Here is a 22,150-nt window from a genome sequence, read left to right on the forward strand (position 1 = left end):
ATTAAAAGAGATAGGAAACAATCTGTGCTGACAGCAAACAGATTAAGTAACCCCAGGCACCTGAGACATTGGCAGTCAGGGACATTGGAGCAGAGATAGTTCTCGAGTTCAAGGAAATCATTTCCCATCAGACAATTCAGTTCTTAAGCCACGTCCGATATTAGGCATATGTAGTTTTCCATCGTTTCATCCAACTTTGGTACCAACGTCAGTGTTTGCTTTCGTATGAATATTGGATAGCATTGTGTGGGTTTCCTTTTCCTGAAACTTGACAAAAGTTTTTTGTTTGTTCCTCACCTGGGTTTTAAGAACACTAAATCTTTGTCAAATACTGGCTGAGTCTCCCTTATCCGGAATTCCAAAAGCCAAAATACTCCCAAAGCCAAAACATTTTTTCATGGGTGGCTGAGATAGTGACACTTTTGCTTTCTGATGGTTCAGTGTACACAAACTTTGTTTCATGCACAAAATTATTTTTAAAATATTGTATAAAATTACCACCACACTATCTGTATAAGGTGCGTATGAAACAAAAATTAATTTTATGGTTAGTTTTGGGTCCCATCTCCAAGCTGTCCCTCATTATGCATATATATGCAAATACAGGTATTCCCAAATCCAAAAAATATCCAAAATCCCAAATATGTCTGGTCCCAAGCATCCTATCCCATTCCTGGTCCATCACCACTTTGCTTAGCTTTCACCCTGATGAAAACTAAATTCTGGAGGACTCTGGACCTCATTCTGTTGTGTAACGCATTGGTGGGTCTTCTTAAAGAGATCGACTTACTGTAGGTTTTGAAATCTTTTTAGAGCAGAAGTGCGTATGTGACTTCCAAGTCATCTGTCCACTTATGGAAACCCCATGAATTTCATAGGGTTTTCTTAGACAAGGAATCCTCAGAGGTGACTTTGCCAGTTCCTACCTCTGAAATATAGCCTACAGCACCTGGTATTCATCACCAGTCTTCCATCCAAGTACTAACTTGAGCTGACCCTGCGTAGCTTCCTAGATCAGATAGGATCTGATGTCTTTAGGGTAGCTGGCATCCTTGAATGTTTTAACTCTCCGTTCCCTCTCCTCCCACACCTCAGTTCCCCTTTCCTAAAGCTGTAAGCACTCCTGTAAATTTATTGTCTGTTTACAGGCCCTCAATACCGGCTGGAGAAGCAGAACGAGCCAAACGTCCCTGTTGACTTAGACTGTACCTTGGACAGCCAAAGCACTTTGGAATTCTGCCTCGTCCGAGAGAATAGTACGTTGGCCCTTCCCCTCCCTTTCTCGTTGTTAAGCTCACGTAAGTTATGTCCCTTGGATCCCTAGGCTGGGCAAGGAACATTGGAAGACCAGTTGGGTTCCCTCCCTCTTTTTTCCCCCCTCTTCTTTTTCTTCTTTCTCCATTCTTCCTCCTGACCCTCAAAGGCAGCTTTCATCTCTGCCAAAAGAAAAAAGAAGATTTCTGTTTCCAAAACTCCAGTGATTGATTTCATACCTTTTCAGTTAAATAGTCTGCACCCTATCACTTCATGATTAATCTGTTTTCCCCTAACCTCTGCTCTTGTAAAGTTATAAGCCTGTTATGAACCTCTCTCTGTCCCAGCTGCTGATCCGTCCTTCTGTTTGAAAAACATCCATGTGCGTCTGCTCCAACTTTGTACCAGTAAGAGGTCAAGATTTCAGTCCTGTCCTTTCTAAGCCAAAAACTCCTCTCATGACTTTACCAATGGTTACTCCTCAAAAGCATTTCTCCAAACCACACTCTACTAAGCAGGCATTAATAATAGTTGTCACAGTGAAGACATAACCTCCAACTATCCCAATTTGGCAGAAATAGTCCCCATTAATTCTCTGTCATCCCACTTTTTCACCTGCTTTAAAGTGTCCCAGTTTCTCTCTCCTTCTACTTTCCCCCTTTGTCTTCAGCTGCAAACTGAGTTCAAAATTGCTTGCACTAAGTTAACTTGGCATGGGGTAAAAGAAAGGGCAAAATCATGCCCTAGAGTCAATGACTGCACAGTTTTGTGGGTCCAGATATGATAAACCAAATGAGAAATTTACTGAGGACTAGAGGGAATTGTGCCAGGCTAAGGGAGGATGAGAGCATTGGACAGGGTTGAATCCCGAATTGGCCAAGTAAACCCACTGGGCAAGTCACACTCTCGCAGTCTCACAGGATGGCCATGGCAAACCCCTCTGAAGAAAATTACCAGGAAAACCCTATAGGTTTTCCTTAGGATCACCACAAATCAGAAATGGCTTGAAGGCACACAACAATAACAAAGGGGAGATGTGGTCATGAATGTTGGCCATCTAATTGAAATGGAAGCATGTTTTCTGGGAGTTTAGGGAAGGTGGCCTAGACATTTAAAGATGCTGCTTGGTGTCTCCTTGGTCTGTATCATAACTATCATATAGTTCATGGGCATGGGCCGAGTATCTTGGAAGTGAGTTTTTAGCTCTTTTGGGGAATGGATTTGCTTCCAGGAGGCCACAGTGCCATCTTGTGTAGGGACCTTGAGAGAAAAAGCGTCCCAGGAACAAATCATGTAGTGAAATGCTATTAAGATGTGATGGTCCATGTGCAGGTGCTGGTCCACAGTGAATTGCCAGGAAAGAAAGAAACAACTTTATTCACTTGGTACAAATATGCTGCCAATCACTGGTGTACGGGGTGGATGGGCAGGACATCTTGCATTACATCAAGTAGATTAAGAAGCATTGGTGTAGCAAAAGTCTTAGCTGTCCAAAGGAAACCTGGTGCTCCTCTGCTACTCCAGAGTATTTGTTATGGCGAACCTTTTAACACTTAATAATGTGTACTTGGATTTGGCCTGCATCACCTCACCTGGCCCTTTGCAAATTTAAGACAAGAGATGTGATTTGCATCTTTCTGGATCCTATTGCATTCTGTCCCACTCCCACAATTGTATAAATAGGCTTTAGATTTGAGCCCTTGATATATTCAGTACTGCATCTGAAAAAGTGGATTTGTATCCATGAAAGTTCAAGCTCAAATAAAAACAGTTAGTATTAAAGGTGCTGCCACATTTTTTTCCTCCTTCCTTCCTCCTTTTTATAGTAAATCATTGTAGTTGAGAGCCAGTGTGGTGAAGTGGTTTGAGCCTTGGACTATGACTCAGGAAACCAGGGTTCGATCCCTGCTCGGCCATGAAGGCCACTGAGTGGCCTTGGGTAAGCCACACTCTCTCAGCCGCAGAAGATAATAGTGCCAAAGAAACTTGCCAAGAAAACTCCATGATAGGGTCACCACAAGTTGGAAATGACTTGAAATCACACAACAACAAGAGCGTGGCTGCACTGACATAGGTACCCACCACAATCTCAACCGAAGACTTTAATTTCCTTGCTATTCTAGGGTCTCCATAAGTAGACAGATGACTCCAAGTCACACACACATACACACTGGATTGCCAGCTGTTTGGCCTGGCTCTGTGTTCAAGTCCTATCAAAAGGGGAAGAGGGTGACAGACAGCAGTGATTTTTCCTTGCATGCCTCGGCTACAATTGCATGATACATTTCAGGCTAATTTTAGCTGCGATAATTAAAGTTAGTCATTTATTCAGATAAAGAATTTCCAGTGTGAGTGTTATTTATTTTTCAGATGAGCATGCACACACATACAACACACACACACAAAGAGAGAGACAGATTTTCCCTTTCCCTTCACAGAGCTGAACAGATGCTAGTAAAATACATGCCAACATTCTCTTTTTGAGCCAGCGTATCATTTATATTTCAAGGGATTAAGCTGAAAAAAGAAGCCTTTGCGTTAACACAAACGCATAGCGAGATGTCTCCTTTCTCACCCAGTGCTTAGTGCTGTCATGAAGATTAACAAAAACTCTTTCCATATTTGGGACTTTTTAAATATATGGGGAAGATTTGCAGTGGAATGCAGTTGCCTGCATTTCTTCCTCTTTCTTTTCCCCCCTCCTGTTCCTCCTTCTTCTTGTTTTTAAACTAGAAGTCCCCCAACTGTTCACGCTTAATTTCCTTTTATACTTTCCACCCAGCTTCTGGAAAGTTCCCGGTTCCCATTTCATCATTAGATAGTAATTAGTATTCAAGGGAAATTGGTCTTAATATATTAAAATTGGTTAAGTGCCTTTAGACCTGTACCAAAGCCAATGTCTTATTGGAAAATGTAATTGGGGACGCTGTGTATGTAATTAATTGAATTACAATTAAGAACTTTCATTAAGCAATATACTAGTACATTAAAGCAATAAGGGAATGGTTTTTTGGGAGCGGGGGAACGTGCAGCGCTGTTAACCTTGTATTGTTTTCTTGAGGAAATGGAGATCTGTTCATTCTCTGACATTTGAAGGAACGAGGATGAAGATTATTCTTCCCACATCATTGGCATCAGCCGCTGCCATTTTCACATGCCAGTTGCAGCACAGAAAAAGACAGTGATAACCTGGGCAAAAGGAATTGAGGGTATCTTGGGTCATGGTGCCACAGGGTTGCTGCTCTAGTGGTACATTACAGTCTGCACTGTTTGGAAGTAATTGGTTGCATATAACTAATTACTTGTCACTACAGTTGGCCGTCTACATTTGCAGATTTGGCTTTTGTGGATTTGATTATTTGCGGATTTGATTAATATGGACGGGATACAGGCCGCCCTGGTTTGCTGCGCAAGGGAGCCGCAGCAAAAAGAACCCACAAAAAGTGGGTGCTTTCTGAAGTGCGGTTGTGATGCTGCAAGGCACCAATGGTGAACTTGCGGCGTCACAAAGGCACCGGGACACGCGGACGCTAGGCACCCGTCACATCAAAATGGTGGTGCCCATATGTACAGGGCATCTGGAAGCACTGCCCCTCGCACGTAATGACGGTGTCCTGTAGGGCCCGTCTGTACAGCGCCATGTTCTCTCTAGGAACATCTAGGTCCTCCAGCTCAACTCTGCCAGAAGCTGACCATAAGAGTTGTGCTGAAGCACCTAGAAGTTCCTAGAGAAAACACTGTCCTAGGCATTTTGTAGATTCACCAGCATGATTGTGCGATCACTTTCTGGCAGATGTTGACCATAGAGTTGCACTGGAGGGCCTGGAGTTTCCTAGAGAGGTGTTCTTCCAGGTAAAAAGGATAGTGGGTTTTTTTTTTATTTGCAGTTTTTCCACATTCACGGGGGGCCTTCACCCTAACCCCGGCAAATGTGGAGGGACCATTGTATTTCCTTTACCTATCAATGTTTTATTTATTCTATCCTATCTATCCTTTACCATTAACTAAGGCAGTTCTTTTCTTTCCCAATAACTAAGGCGGGTTATAAACCGCCGCTTTGAGGCGGTCTGCCGCCGCTGTTTGCTCCGTGCGGGAGCCGCAGCAGCCACACCGCGCGGCTCCCACACGGACCGAAAAAGAAGCTCCAAAATGGAGCTTCTTTAAGCGGCGCCTCTATGACGTCGCGAGGCGCCAGGGGCGGACTCGCGACGTCATAGACGCCGTGACACGTGCGGACGCACAGCGTCCGATACGTAAACATGGCAGCCCCCATGTGGAAGGGGCGCTGCCATGTTGTACATATGGAATACGTACTAGGGTTAGGGGGTGCGGAAGCACCGCCCCTTCCTAACCCTAATACGTATTCCATACGTATTTTTTGGCGGTTTGTAACCCGCCTAAGTGGCCAGGAAATGGCCTGGTCTGGCCACGGTGACACATGCCCTGCTTGCATACTGTTTTTATTATCATTGTGTGCCTTCAAGTCATTTCTGACTTAGGGCGCAGGGTTTTCTTGGCACGATTTGTTCAGAGAGCTTTTTGCATTTGCCTTCCTCTGAGGCTGAGAGAGACTTGCCCAAGGCCACCCAGTGAGTTTCTACGGCTGAGTGAGGGTTCAAACCCTGGTCTCCCAACATCCTAGTCCAACACTCAACCACCACACTGGCTCCCATACTATTTTGAGTACTGTAACATGCTGTACATGTGGCTGCCTAGGAAGAGTGTTCAGAAACTTCAGTTGGTACAAAGAGCTGAAGTTGAAGTGTTAATTGGGAATTGTGTCCAGGAACATACGGCTCCCCTGTTTCACTAGCCCCATCTGGCTGTTGGTCTGTTTCTCAACACAATACAAAGTGATAATTATGATCTATACAGCCCTGTATGTCTCAGGTCCAGGCGATCTGACACACCATATTTCCCCATATGAGCCTGTGGGCCTTCTTTGAAGGGTTTCAGAGGCTGGATGGTCATCTTCCGGAGGAGGGGTTGCTTTGATTGTGTCTTCCTGAATGGCAGAACCAGGTTGAACAGAATGACCAACTCTGTATGATTCTAAGAAGCTGTGGCATTCATTGCTATTCATCTGATCCTGAGCGGCTGGGGGTGGCAGGCAGTGGTGGTTTTGCTGCATTAACCAGTTCATCCTCAAACTGGTTAAGGAAGTCCAGTGAGCCAGATTTGCCAGACCAATTCAGAAGTCTTGTTGGATTTTGCACACTACAGCACTCGGGTGTGAAATTGTGATGATGGCTCCATCTGCCTCCATCCCTGCATCCCAATGGAAATCCCCCCACCCATGTTTTATTTAGAGTGATTGGCTGTTGTTGTTGTTGTTGTTGTTGTTGTTTGGGAGCACGGTTGATTTCTTTCCTCCAACTCAGTTCTCCAAATACTAGGTGGCATGTGTTTTGATGAAGACAAGAGAAAAGTAGTTTGAGGATGTCGCTTTAAGGGGGAAGAAAGTTCTTGCTTAGTTCCAGCAAAGGAGCAAAATGAGGGCATGGTTTTCCCCAAATGAAAATTCCATCCCTGCAAGATGAATTTTTCCTCCAGTCCTCAAATTTCTAACATTGCAGTAACCTAAACTTCAGCTGAGCATTTAAAAAAGAGGCAGGCAAAGATGCCAAGGGAATGCAAACGCAACAAAAATAAGAGTTCTTGGTGTGAACTATTTTCAATGTCTCGCTCTCTGTAGTGCTTGAAATTTGGGGGAAATGTTATTAAGTGGAGCAGAATTCTTATTTGGGGGCATTGCCCTGCTCATTTCTCTCCTTGTAGATACACCCCTGCTTAGCTCCAGTATCATCGTCCCCATTTAAAACTGGCACACACTGAAATACTATGGCTAAAAAGAGCATAGGACGAAACCCAGCACAAATCAGAGGTCTCTGTACTTGGTGGGAAGGTTCCCGTGCCAGCTGTGCCAGGCATATCATTAAGGAGCATGGAGTGGCCATCTCAGCTGGCAGAGGATGGGAAGCAGCAGAGGAGTATTGAGTGGACAGAGCTGGGCATGCCAATCCCTTGAGTTAACTTGCAGCATTCAGGTTCAATGGAAGGATACTGTCCTGTTGCGTGTGCTGGTTCCATTGCCTATTGAGGGTACTTTTCATACTTAAAAGAGTGAGGAACCAGTGATGGCTTTCATCTTAAGCAGGAAAATGCCTTAGGCCATCCTTGATGGACAAGCAAGACTCGGGGGGGGGGGGGGGGGAAGGAAAATTTGCAGTTGCTGGGCCAGCCAACAAAAATACCTCCGTATCTTCCCATTTGGCACACAAATTATGCTTTTCATTTTTAATTTAATTAGTCATAGTGCAATCCTGCCTTTCCTCCAGACAACTTAAGGTGTTTTGCGTGATTCTTTTTTTATGTTATCCTCATAACAGCCCTGTGATGTAGGTCAAGTTGAGAGAGAGAAAGAGACTAGCATTTCTCACTTTATTTTCACTTTATGTTGCTTGAAAAATAACCACTGCATTCCTTTCATTTGCCAGTCCTGGGCCTTTCTGACTTCTCTTCCCACCTTGTGCAGTAAAGTAAACCCAGCCGGCAGAGGAGGAATTTGAAACTTGAAAGCCCCCTCAAACCTAGGGTCACTTTAGTCCCAGCTTGCTTCTTGTCAGCGTTTGGAAAAGTGACTTTTTCCTGGACCACGGCTGCCAGAATCCACCAGCCAGCCATGGGGAAGCAAAAGAACCCACAGAGGTCAAAATAAGAGCTTGGAAAAGGGATTTTTCTGGATCAGAACTGCCCGAATCCATCAGCCAGCCATTGAGAAGTAAGCTAGCAAGTGAGCCATGGAGGCCAAAAGCAGATCTTGGAAAAAATATGTTTTTGGATCACAACTGCCAGTATCCACCAACCAGCCATGGCGAAGCAAGAAGGTGGGATGAGCTTTACTTGAAAAAATTACTTTTCTGAACCACAATTTCCAGAGCCCTCCAGCCAACCATGGGTTTTTTGGCAGTTTGATCTTGTGTGCCTTCAAGTTGTTTCCCTCTTATGGTAAGGCAAATTTGTCAAGGGGTTTTCTCGGCAAGATTCCTTCAGTGGAGATTTGCCATTGCCTTCCCCTGAGGCTGAGAGCGTGTGGCTTGTCCAAGGCCATTCATTGAACTCTGGTTTCCAGCATTGTAGTCCAATACTCCAACCACTGCATCACCCTGGGTCATTCTGACCCTGAAAAATCCCGAAAAATCGCTTTTTTCAGACTTTGCTTTTGACCTACAAGACACTGTGCTCTCTTTCTTCCCCTTCCCTTGCCTCCCACTCAAGCCTCTCATGTCAAGCATTGTGAAAATGCAGAAAGGCTGTCCAAAATGGAGCCAATAAGTCGTGAAATGCTACAAAGCAACTGGACTGCTTTCCTCCCATCTTCGGGGCAAGTTTGGCCATTTGGGATATCAATTTACCCAGCCAGGGATTAGAAGGTTAGAGCTTAGAAGCATTACCATGCCAAGCCGGTTCCAATAACGTAAAAGTCTCGCGCAGAATTAATGTATAGAAACTGACAACCCATGTTCCAGGTTTTTTTTTTAAACGGCCGCTTTTTGGGCCTCTCTGCTAAAATCCCATCTTCTCATTTATTTAAAAAAAGAAATCAGTAAAAAAAAAATAAATCTCAAAGTTTTCATTAATCTCTCGTGACAAAATTTAGAGCTGCGAAACTGGCAGTTGTTTCGGCTTTTAGGACTACATTAGCTGGCGTATTAAACAAAATGTGTCACTCTCCCAGTATCTTCTGCGAGAAGCTAAATCAATTTTCTGAGCCGTATCCACGCACCACTTTATCTAAAAGCATCTGAATTATCATTTACAGCTAAGATGCTTTATTAGCAGCTGGCGTAGAAATTGCTGTATGAAAAAAAATTGTGTGTCACGTTATAGTAATTTTTAAATTGGTGTTAATCCAACATCGTAAAATGTATCTCTTTTTAAAAAAAAAAATACCCTTTTTTCATAATTGGCATTTTGGCTTAATGAGATGTTATCTCTCTCTTTTTTATCCCCTGAAGCCTACTCTGCAATGGCAAAGAAAAGTAAATAATATAATATTATTTGTGGGTCCAATATATAATTGTGAGCATATTTACTGAGCTAGATATATGCCCTGCTTTAATGAAAGGTTTAAAGTGGGTAACTTTTCTTGAGTTAAAGCCAAAATTTGGGGGAAACACCCAGAATGTGCTCCTCTTTGAAGGGGGAATTCAAATGGGACATATTACCTAAATATTTTGATTGAATGGAAACAAGTGTATGCCTGTTAGGCTTGGGTTGTGTTGAATTGACAGCAATGAAGCCTCTTGTTGTTGTGTGCCTTCAAGTCATTTCCAACTCCTAGTGTCCCTAAGGCAAACTCATCACGGTTTTCTTGGCAAGATTTGTTCAGAGGGGGTTTACCATTACCTTCCTCTGTGGCAGAGAGAGTATAAGTTCCCCAATGGAGTTCTGTGCTGAGCAGGGGATTCAAACCTTGCTCTCCCAGGTTCCTAAATCCAACACTCAAAGCACTACACCACAGTCATCTCTGCAGTACAACGCTTGTATGTGTGTGTGTTTTCAAGTCAACTGTTGCCGTTTGGTAACTCCATAGGGTTTACGTAGCAGGACTAAGGGGCGAAACTGACAGCACCGAAGGGGTGGCTTGAAGCCTCCCCTGAGAAAGCTGAATTGGGGTGCGGCGTGCCGCAAGCCCAATCTATGTTTCTGCCAGTGCAAAAAGAAGGGCAAATTGCAGCTGCTTTTAGCACCAACAAAAGCCGGCTTTTCTCACCCTGCCACAGTTTTACGGTGCTGCTGCAGCATCTAAACGCCATGGCACCAGCATACCCCAAAGCTAGCCTGTACATGTGCAACCGGGCAGCGTGCAGACGACCTCTGAGCAGCTTCAGTCAGTTTCACCCCTAAGAGGTGGTTTGGCCAATTCCTTCCTCTGAAATGTAGCCAATAGCACCTGGTATCCATCAGTGGTCTTCCATCCAAGTACAATGGACCCTTGTTATACGCTGGGGTTTGGTTCTAAGATCCCCCGTGTATAACAAAATCCGTGTATGCTCAAGTCTCATTAAATATAATGGCAGAGCAAAATGGTATCCCTTATAAAAAATGGAAAATCAAGGTTTGATATTTGAAATTTATACTTTTTTGAACATTTTCAAACCATGTATGCTTGAATCAGTGTATAACAAATCTATGTATAAGACGGGCTGACTGTACTAATCAGGGCTGACATTGCTTGGATTCCAGGATCAGATGGGACCATGCCACAATTCACAGCATAAGCAAATGCATCTCAGTTTGACTGATTAACCTGTTGGGTTGTATCCAAGCTCAATTATCAGACTTAAGATTAATTGAAATCAATGCTACATAGCATTCAATAATACTTAAATCCTACAACTGGAGTTTGGATTCAACAGAGTGTTCCTATATTTTGGCTCATCTTGGTGCAACATCTGCATTTTATTCAGCATCTACTTGGTACCCAAATCCCACCTATCCATCCACTTCCTGCCCCTTTCGTTTGCAGTTGTGTCAAAAACAGATATATACGTATATTTTGGTCTTCCCTTTTTGGTGTAGGTTCAAGAGGAGAGGAGATTGCAGAAGAGGACCCGCAGATCGACATTGCTACTGTTCAGGACATGCTAAGCAGCCACCATTACAAATCCTTCAAAGTCAGCATGATCCACCGGCTACGCTTCACAACAGACGTTCAATTAGGTAAATCAGTTAGACTTCTTAACCCAAAAAAGAAGGACATATACCCTTCCCTCCTTCTTTCTCCCCTAGTTTGGGCTGTCTCAGTAAATAAACTATAGTATGGCACGCTTGATCATAGGACAGTCAACGTGGTTCCCTCCAGCTGTCTGGGACTGCAGTTCCCATTTGCCACACCAACACGACTTGCTAGGAGTTGTGGTCCAGAACAGTTGGAAAGCACCAAGTTGTCCTCTGTGAAGTCAAGTACATTATACATACCCAAAACAGTTGACACAAGCAGCACTAAATTGGTAGACCTTGGGGCTAATCTACATGTAAGTGTATTGTGCAAATTGCTTCCAATTTTCACACATTCACATCAACAGTTAATTGTTTTTGCTTTCCTGTGCAAATTTGTATCTATTCACCCTCCCTGTGCTGAAAATGCACAGGCATGCAAATCCATACAAAGCAAACATCAGCCACATAATGCACATTTCTGCGGATTTCCACAGATACTCTACTAAAAACCATGAAAACAGAAGCCTTTTTCTGTGGAGTTTAAGGAGGGTTTTTTGAGGGAGGGGGTTAAGGTCAAAAAGCCTGAACTCTTGCCAAATTGTATTCTAGTTGATTGGAATGGGGAGTATTTTAACCATGTAGACTAGCTCTTGATCTTATTGAAGGAGGAGCGCATCCACTGCTCATTTGTACTTTGGCTTCACTTTGGGTGGGGCAATATGGGGAGGGGGAGGAAATGCATGTATTGTGTATGTGCCTTCAAGTCACCTGTTGACATATGGAGACCCCATGAATTTCATAGGGTTTTCTTAGGCAAGGAAGACTAAGAGGTGGTTTTGTCAGTTCCTTCCTCTGAAATACCACCTATACTGAGCAGAATGTTTGATGCAAAGGGATCTTGTAGCACCTTTGAGACAAACTGAAAGAGAGAAGTAGGAAGCCTGGTTTTTTGTAGACTTGAGCCTTCTTTCTCAGATGCCTAGGATGGAGGGAAAGTCCAAGGACAGACCTATATAAACAGGCTGTTTATGAGAAACTTTGTGGATGTGGAGGTGAGGTGATACGTTTTGTTTTAATAATGGTTGTTAAGGGGTCAAAGGCAGAGGAAGGATGTTGCCTAAAGCCAAGGTGAGTAAACAACCATATGAATGAGTATTGGTGATATGATAGCACTGTTTAAATATTTGAAGGGATGTCATATTGAGGAGGGGGCAAGCTTGTTTTCTGCTGCTCCAGAGAATAGGACCCGGAGCAATGCATGCAAGCTACAGGAAAAGAGATTCCACTCAACATTAGGAGTAACTTCCTGACAGTAAGAGCTGTTCGACAGTGGAACACACTCTCTTAATGGAGAATGGAGTCTCCTTCCTTAGAGGTCTTTAAACAGAGGCTGAATGGCTATCTGTCGGGGATTGCTTTGATTGTGATGTCCTGCATGGCAGATTGGGGTTGGACTGGATGGCCCTTTCAGTCTCTTCCAATTCTATGATTCTATGGGATGTTGTTTGGGAGCCAAAAAGAAAATGTGATGAACTGGCCAAGAAAGCCCACATGAACTAGTGTTCTAATGTGTGTAGTATTCCAGGAAACTATTATCTCTGTTAAACCGACTATTGATGGAGTGCACTTTGTGGATACATTCCAATTCTGCCATTGGAAATTCTGTTTTCCAATCTTTCTTTGTATTTTTTTCTGTTCAAGGACCGCTATTCTGCTGTTTTTAAAATTTCGATTATTTTAGTTCCGTGACAAAATTTTATTTCAACAGGGCTGTTGAAAGCACCATGAAAAACGAGAAGGGTTCCAGTTGACATTAAATCTGGATTTTGTTGTTTTTGTTGTGTGCCTTCAAGTAATTTCCAATTTATGGCGACCCTATGGTGAACCTATCGCTGGATTTTCTTGGCAAGATTTGTTCAGAGGTTCGCCATTGCCTTCCCCTGAGATGGAGAGTGTGTGGCTCACCTAAGGTCACCCAGTGGGTTTCATGGCCTTGATGAGAATCGAACCTTGGTCTCCAGAGTCGCAATCCAACACGCTCAAACCACTACTACATGCAACATTTAATCCAGTTGCCCAGATGCTGAGCTATTGAACCCAGCAGAATTTTATTGTTTTTAAATAGAGAGTACACAGACAGCCCTTGTGAAACCCTTACTCAAGCTTAACCATCACTCTTTCGGTCATGAGTGTGTTGCCCCGTTCCAAAGCAAGGCAGGATATTTATTCTCCAGAAAGTGAACATCCATTTGGAGGCTCTCTTTCTTTCTTTTTCTTCCCTGCCCTGATCCTCTTTTTGTTTTTGTGTTTGTTTTTTATTGCACTGTCTTGTTAAGGGAGGATTTATAAGCTGGCGCTGACGGAGGGCAGCGTTCTGCGTGTTTGCTGCTCTTGAGCAAACTATCTGCGGGTGATAGTTTCCTTCCAGGGAAGTTTGACTCACTTGTATCTGGAAGCTGTCAGAAATAAGAGCTTGAAAAGGTCGTGACAGATCACTAAAGATAAATGGAGAAGGAGAAGAGCCTGTTCCAAGGAAACAAATGGCTTTGACTCTTTTCACAGCAAAGGGACAAACCTTGCTGAGTTGGAAATGGAGGGGCCATCTCCCATCTTATCTCTCCCCACCACCACCCTCCCAAAATCATTGAATTTTCCTGAATGATAGCTTTCAAATCCATTCTTAAGGTGACTTTGGCTACATCCACACTGCAGAAATAATCCAGGATCACACCACTTTAACTGCCATGGCTCAATGTTAGGGAATTCTAGGATTTGTAGTTTGTTGTGGCACCAGAGGCTCTTGTGACAGAGAAGGCTTACATGTCTCACAGAACTACAATTCCCAGAATTTCATAGCATTGACCCGCAGCAGTTAGTAGCATCAACCTGGATTATTTCTGCAGCGTGGATGCAGCCGATGTGAAATAAAACCCATTGTGGATCAGTACCAAGTTGTGTATACACACGCACATATGTACCAGTTTGTTGATATCCAGGAATATGTCTAGAAGAGGGCAACCAAAATGTTAAAGGGCCTGGAAACCAAGCTGTTTGAGACATGGTTGAGGAAGCTGGATATGTTTGGAGGGTGAGATTGAGAGGGGATGTGATAGCCATCTTCAAATATCTGAAGGTCATACAGTAGATGGAGGAACTTTGGTTTCTGCTGCTTCAGAGGCTAGGACCCACACCAGTGGATTCATATTTCAAGAGAAGACATTTTGATTAAACCTCAGGAAAGGATATTCTCATGGATATGGAATAGGCTATCTCAGCAGATGGTGGATTTTCCTTCATTGGAGGTTTTTGTAGATGTTAGATGGCCATGCTTTCTCTATGGATTCCTTTACTAACAAGCTGGACTGGAAGATCATTGGGATCCCTTGTGCTCCACAGTTCTATGATTAATATTGTTCATATTGCTGTGTGCATGCACTTTGCAGTCCACATAGTAGTAGTAGCAGTAATAACAGTACAGGTCCCTGCCCCAGGGAGCACATAAACTCATTTTAGACCATAGGGAAGATAGTGCAGGAATAAGAGAGAGAGAGACGGACAGTAGCACGCAATGAATGGAATGGAAACAAATCCAGTTAAACATTCCTGGGACTTAGTTTCACTCGAAGAGGATTATTGAAGGGCTGAGAAAAGTAGGTTTTCAAGAGAGAAGTGGAGGTGAAGAAGGAAGCAGTGTAACGTCCATGTTCCGGAAGAGAGGAATATAGGCTATAAGGGAAGCAGAAGGGAATGAAACATAGAATCCTAGTTGGAAGAAACCCCAAGGGTCATCCAATCCAACCTCCCTGTGCCACGCAAGAACACACAATTCAAGCCCTCCCAATAGATCCAGCCTCCATTTGAAAACCTCCAAAGAAGGAGACTGTACTACACTCCAAGGCAGCATATTCCACTGTCATCAGCTCTTATTGTCAGGAGACTTTTAAGGGAATAGAACATATTGAGGCTGAAGTCCTCTATATGGTTACCCAAGGCATTTGACTGCCTGAAGCAGAGAAGCAAATGGCACCTTCTTTTCCAAATTTAGGCTAGAAAGAACTGGCCCAGGAGGCAGAAAAATCCCATGACAGTTTCTCTCTCCTTTCTTGGGAGAAAAAAAATACAATAAGAATAAAATAAAACACAAATGAATGAAATTGCTGACAACTTAATGCCTTTTCATTTTCATTTGGTCCAACATCTACTGCCCAGTGGCAGAATTGGTCCTTGCTGCCCTGTGTATTCGGAAATTCCTGAGAATCCCAAGCCTGGATGCAAAACAAAATTAAAAGTCTGGTATCGGGAAAGATGGAGCAGTGTGGTGACAGCTGGAAACATGGGAGAAGATACATGTGAGCTTTGTGCATGCATGGATATACTCACATTCCACCTTTTTGATGGGGTGATTAAAATATTTTTAAAATTTGCCTCATTAAAAAGTATAAATTATTAAAGAATTACAATTTTTGTAATTATATATAATTTTTATAATTATATATATATGCACCAGCCTATCCCAAGTTGGATCCTTCCAGATATTTAGAAGTACAACCCCCATCATCCCTAATCATTCACTCCAGGTGGGTCTCACCTAAGTTGTGAGTCCCCATGTGTGAAGAAACCCAGGTCGGCAGAAGGCTCCCCAGATTTTATTGAGGTATGATGCCCAGCAAACCCAACTATTGAGATATGATCCCACCTAATCTGTGGTTGACAATGATGGAGTTTGTAGTGTCCCAGGTTCCCCATGTTTACTATAAACCAAGTCCACACCTGTCCAACTGAAACAGCTTCCCATCACTTCCTTGCTCATTTCCTGTCTACTATCCCATTCCTCTGCCATTTATCCCATCTCGAATTTGGGATGGTAACTTCTGTGGGGCAGGTAATGGTTTTTGTATGGTCTGCAGAATGGCACAACGGTGATGATGTCAGGTTTGCACAGATGTAGTTATGGTGACCCCATGAATTTCATAGGGTATTTTTTAGGCAAGGAATACTTGGGGAGGGGGGGGGGACTGAGAGACCCAAATTGATAAAATAACATGAGTATGAACATTGTACAACTCAGTACAGCAAATTCCAAAAAAGAGCGTGGCGGTGGTATGAGAGAGCAAGGACCACATTGACAAAGGATGCGGTCCTGCAGATAGGCGCATGAGCGAGCAGGTGCGAGCGATGCGGCGATAGGGTTATAATAGATGGGAGTCTACCACAACAATTTGCAGATAAAAATAATAGGAAGTTTAAAGTGCATTCTACATGATAAAAGAAAGATGAAATGGGCTGGGAGAGGGGAGCCTGCTCTACCCGCAATGCTTCCGACCGGCTCTGCCTTTGTGCGTGTGTGTGTATGTGCGTGTGTGTGTGTGAAGTAGCCTCCGTAGGAAAAGATTGATGCAACGAGAAGTGACCTTGGCTTGGAGCAGGAGTTGGTGATGTATGTATGAGCATCTCTCGGCTAAATGGACCCAGATTTGTAGTGCTAATATACATGGAAGCCCAGAACCAGACTCAGGATGGCAATAAATCAACAGCCACTTTGGGTGTCATTTCTGGTTTATATTCCACTATTGTTCTATCACTTTAATTCATGTCACTATCATCTGTTCATCTGGAACAGTTTTATATAATTTTCCAGTGGAGTTACCTGACAAATCCTATCAAATTAACACGGGTGCATTAACAATATTGACTCCGCTGTGCGGATTCTTGGGAGTAGCACCTGAAATGAAATGTATTTTTGTTTCCTTTCTTTAAAGCAAAGAAAAGGCCCCAGGGAGTATTTCTATTTGTTTTTAATCTATTGAAGATGCAGTGTATGTGCGCGCATGTGTGTGTGTGTGGTGGGGATGGGGATGGGGGGATAATCTGTTTTATTTTCATTATAAAGGATTTCTGCATTTTCCTTGGGCACTACCACCCCTTTTGGGTTGCTGCCGAGCCAAAATAATAATAATTTTTTTAAAGTAAAGTTTTTAATGTCAAGGCAACAGCTGCTGGTAATATTTTCACTGGGGAGATATGTAGATTTTGGACAACTAATGATTGGGCTGCCTAGAGTGAAATGTTCTAATAAAGCAGCTCTCTCTCTTGCTCTCTCCTGATGGAGAATCTGGCTTTCTCATATTATTTCCACTCTCCTAGCATCCTTTTTTTGGGCGCTTGACACTTGTGCGTAATTGAAATATGGTATCTCCGATGGGAGGGGTCGGGCACAGGGGCTGACAAATTGCGCAGCGTGATTAATTGAAACGTGCAGCTTTTGCTAGCAAGGCTGCTTCAGGCTCCCTTGCAGTGGTCAGGTTCCAAATGAGGGTTATGCTACACTGGGCGCCGGCAGGAGCCGAGGTTAACACAACACACTCACCGATCGCCTCTTTGTCCTGTCTTTGGTTTCCTCAAAGAGTTGGCTGTCAGGAAGCATTCGGGTTCTTCATTGTGTGTTGTCTGTGCCTCACACCAATAGGTCTCTGTGCAGGAGCAAACCACATTTGTGTAAGGACACAGATGACCAGTGATGTAGTCAAGTCTTTTATTCCAAGTCTCAAGTCAAGTCTCAAGTCTGTACCTTCAGGTCTCAAGTCGACTATGGACGCCCAGGCCTCTGGAGCCGTCTGTATCGGACCTATGTAACTTTATCTTAGAGAGCAGTGGCTAAATGCCAGTACTGCAGCCAGTATTGTAGCCACAAGGTTGTGAGTTCGATCCCAGGGCTCTAGGATTGACTCAGCCTTGCATCCTTCCATAGGTCACTAAAATGAATACTTAGCTTGTTGGGGGCAATTAGCTTATGAATAGTAAACTGCTTAGAGACTACTGAGTTCTGTATGAAGCAATATAGAAAAGTAGATGCTATTGTTATTTACAAATCCGTACCTGTTTTGGAAAACTGCAACAAATTCATGTTAGTGAATTGCAGAGAGGTACCTCTCAGCACTTGAAAGTGCTTTGGCACTTTCTACCTAGTGTCCAGATACACATCAGGAAGCGCCCTGATGCACATCAGTGTATTTTGTGCATCGGGCCATGACACATCAGTCACTCCACTGACTTCCATCATGCAACGGATGCCTGTATGTTGTCATGATGCAAATTACAAGAATATATAGTTTGCAAAACGTTCAGTTCAGTTTTGGGCACACGTAAGGCCATTTACAAAGACCCAGGTCTTTGTAAATAGAATGGCAGTGATTATCTTAAAAGTTCATCTAGCTTATGTTTCCTGCTTCAGTACCAAGACTTCTGGGTCTTCGGTCTTCATAGATCTTTTTATTTACAGTAATTTATTTATAAATCAGTTACATTTATATTTTGTCTTCCCTCCAGTGAGCACTGGATGGTTTACATGGATTGCTTTGACAAACATGCTCCTCACAACAACCCTGCGAGTTGTATCAGTTTGAAGGAGAGTGGTCCAAGACCATGCAGTCAGTTTCTTGGTTCAATGGGGGCTTCAATCTGAATCTCCCAAATCCCAACCCAGTCTACCAAAATGACTATACCCCCCTGGTTCTCTTACCAGATAGCTGTCCCTTCTCACATTCAGAGTAGATGTTGTTTTATGTAATTTATTTAAGCATCATTTATGTAATGTAACTTCCACTTCTGCAGAGCAGAAGGCAAAAGGTATTGAGTCTTACTAGCATTTAGAAACAGCGTAAGTTCCTACGCAGGATTATTTACATATCAGTCCATGTCAGGAATATTTGATGTGTTTTATTTGTTTTGATACAACAATATTCTCAACAGTTTCCATCTCATTTTGTGGTGTTGCGACATATTTATCCCCCGTATCTCAAAAATCACCTCTCCCTCTATAAGTTTCAAAGGGCCCTGAAATCTGAAAATGGATGACCTCAAGAGAGAGGGCTTTCTCAGTGGTGGCACCCACAATTTGGAATGTACCCCCAAGAGACATCTTACCTTTTCCCTGTTGTTCCTTGTTTTTCCTTGGACAACAAAAACCTATTTAATTTCAATAGGTTGCTTTTCCCCAACTGCTGTTGTTTCTGACCTTTTGAATGCTGATTTTAGACTGTTGTCTTTATGCAGTTTGTAACTGTGGGTTTATTGTTCTGCAGAATCCTATTTCGTTCAACTCCTTTATTCTTTGCAATTCAGAAACAGGGCATAAATACCAAGGAATGATAAAGGGAATTACAATTTCTCCCCTTTTAAACAGATTTTAAGAGCAATATTCATAGTCTTCTCTTTCAGTTTATTGTTGGTGGAACAATGAACCTGGCGCTTGCTCACCTGTAGGCATGAGGCTATGGATCAGGTCTATTCCGCACTTGGAAATAATGCATTTTCAGAGGAAGCCTCGTCCATCAAAACCCACTAGCCTTGCCAGAAGACTCTGGTATTTTTCTTATACCTTTCTAGGGTTTAGTTTTGGATTACATTTGGCAGAGAAGGTGACTGGAAGGCTCCATGCCTTTGTTACTGTTGTTTTAACTCCTTTCTTTCCATTTTTTAAAGAGCAAAAAATGATTTCTGAACGTTCTCTTCTTTCCAAAGCAATGGGAAAGGATCTCTCAAACAAAGAAACAGCCTCCCTGCGTGTTGTTTTTAAATACTCCTTATTCCTTTTGCCTATTTCAGCATGACCTTCACCTATAACTCATGACCTAAAAATGTAATTACTTTTAAGTCTTCTCCGCACAGCTGCCACTATGAAAAAGTATATAGAGAGGTTTGGTCACTCATGTCAGAGGAGAAACCTTGTAATTGTAAGTTAAGCAATGAGATGCTGTCCCTTTCTGCTCCGCACGGCAAGGTTGTCGCTTTGGAGGAGAGCGCCGGGGAGAAAGAAAACCATCATAGAATTTGTTATAAATTACTAAGCCTCTCTCAGGGTGGATTAACTTCTTAGTTGGTTCCTTTTGGTATCTCGGATGAATGGAGTGGCATTCGGGTTTCTTTCTTTTCCTTCTTTTCCTTTGGTTTTTCTTTGTTTCTTTGTCTTTTTCTCACCAACGATAGTCAAAGTGATGATCGTACTGGAACCATCGATATATTTTATTTACTCATTCAGTTTGTATGCTGCCTTTCTCCCTCCAAAGAACCCAAGGTGGCATACAAAATTGAAAATAATGGCTGAACTGTTACATTGCTGTTGCTGTGTGCTGTTAAGTCATTTCCGCTTATGGTGACACTAAGGCAAACTCATCACAAGATTTTCTTGGCAAGATTTGTGAGTGTGCCTTGGCCTTCTGAGGCTGAGAGAATGTGACTTGTCCAAGGTCACCCAATGAGTTTCCATGACTGAATGGGGATTTGAATGAGGGACCTCCAGCATGATCAGATGTCATAACCACAAGGCACTGCAAAATGAGGGTGTTGAACCATGCATATAAAGAAGGAGACCAAGTCTACTGAGAAGTAGACCAAGTCTACTTTCACACAGTCTCAAAGACGCTGCAAGATCCCTTTGCATACTAATATTCCAGACTAACATGGATACGTCTTAGATGTTTAACCTGCTTATTCAAAACCTCCTTTATTTCCTTTCCTTTGACTTCCTCAGGTATTTCAGGAGACAAGGTGGAGGTGGATCCCGTAACAAATCAGAAAGCCAGCACCAAGTTCTGGATTAAACAGAAGCCAATCTCAATTGATGCTGAACTCCTCTGCACTTGTGACCTGGTGGAAGAAAAAAGCCCGAGTAAGTAACCTTCCTTTCTTTCATATATCCCCACGCCACTTTTCTTCATGAACACCCTTCTGCTCCTAACATCTTCTACTAGAAGCCAAACACCAGGAGGATATACTGACCTCAATTTCTTAATAACAGCTGAACCCTGCTTGCCAAAAGCCAGTTCATAATGTGTCTGGAAAATGTGCAGGGCTTGTACTACGGTGAGTCTTCACAGGTGGCAGATTGAACAGTTGCACTTGTTAGTTGGTGGCACTGAAAGGGTGGTTTGCAAGAGCCGCTTTATGTCATGGCGGGGTACAGACCGCCGCTTTGCAGCGGTCTGGCGCCGCCGCCAGAAGGTCCGCGGGGGAGCCGGAGCCTTCAAACGGCCCGACTCCCGCGCGGACCGAAAAAAGAAGCTCCAAAATGGAGCTTCTTTTTGCGTCGCGTTTGCGACGTAGCGAGGCGCCAGGGGCGCGCTCGCTACGTCAGCAGCGGCGCGACGCGTCTGGACGCTGTGCGTCCGATGCGTAAAGATGGCGGCGCCCATGTAGAAAGGGCGCCGCCATCTTGTACGGACGGAGTCCGTACTAGACCATGGGGCGTCTAAAAGAGACGCCCCTTTTTTAAAATGGGACGTCCGGAGGACGTCCCAAATGGCGGTGCGGAAAGCACCCATGTATTCCTAGTGTGGTCATTGCCACTGTTTCATCCCACTGTTTATCTCATAGTATATCTGCTGCCAGCAGGCTGAACTGGGACTGTGGTCAAGTGTAGAGAAGCATCCCAATCAAACCTGAGCATCCAAAAAGCCATACCCAGGCCAAAACAGAACAGCTAAACTCCCAGCTATATGAAACATTAAGCACATCACTTGAAGTTTTTTGTACCTTGTTTTTATTTTAAACACCAGCTGCCAGGGGAGCTGTTCAGAGTAAAGACACACCAGGGAACAAAGATGTTAAATGTTTTCCATGCCACACAAAGAAATGGCTACTCCAAGCTGATGTCTAGCTTGGGTGGGTTTCAGAAAGCTGAAGTTACATTTTGCTTTGTTCTGGGGACTTGATCCAAGCAATTAATACTTGACGGTCTCACTAGAGGAAATACATTAGGATTGTTATTTGATTATGACCGAGGAAAAACCAGATTTGGAACGATGGTCATGACGATGATGATGACAACGACTTTGACGACTTGCCATATTATCTGATGATTGCTAGATTGCTGGATAGAATTCATTATTGTTGATGGTCAAGAACTCTAATTGGTAATTCCAGTAGACTGTGTAACCAATAATAATAATAACAACAGCAACACAGCAAAAACAGTTCATCGTTCTCTTACAAATAATAGTAACAATAATAACAACAGCAGCAGAAACAATGACTAGTAATAACAATCTCAGTATTTAATAATAATTAATAAGAGTTCTTGTTCTGGCATATATGTAAGTCTCTTTTGACATCCATATTGCTAGCCAAGTGCAGACCTGGGAGTGCTCTCATTCAAATTATTAATTATTAATTC

At 43.2% G+C, this 22,150-nt stretch overlaps 1 protein-coding gene across 3 annotated transcripts in view; it reads left to right on the forward strand.

The window, feature by feature from the left end:
* LOC149308066 (target of rapamycin complex 2 subunit MAPKAP1) overlaps positions 1-22,150 on the forward strand; it is a 138,367-nt gene that overhangs the window by 96,476 nt on the left and 19,741 nt on the right. For 2 of the 3 annotated variants that reach the window (XM_089535010.1, XM_089535011.1), the window contains exons 9-11: positions 1,149-1,256; positions 10,840-10,980; positions 20,510-20,647. In XM_089535010.1, coding sequence (XP_089391136.1) covers positions 1,149-1,256; positions 10,840-10,980; positions 20,510-20,647 — 387 coding nt within the window. The remainder of the gene's footprint in view (positions 1-1,148; positions 1,257-10,839; positions 10,981-20,509; positions 20,648-22,150) is intronic. The other variant, XM_089535012.1, reaches the window with a different exon arrangement.

Source organism: Sceloporus occidentalis, unplaced genomic scaffold (genome assembly GCF_023333645.1).
Source record: "Sceloporus occidentalis isolate IW3139 unplaced genomic scaffold, rSceOcc1.0.p SCAF_8, whole genome shotgun sequence".
NCBI classification, from domain to species: domain Eukaryota; kingdom Metazoa; phylum Chordata; class Lepidosauria; order Squamata; family Phrynosomatidae; genus Sceloporus; species Sceloporus occidentalis.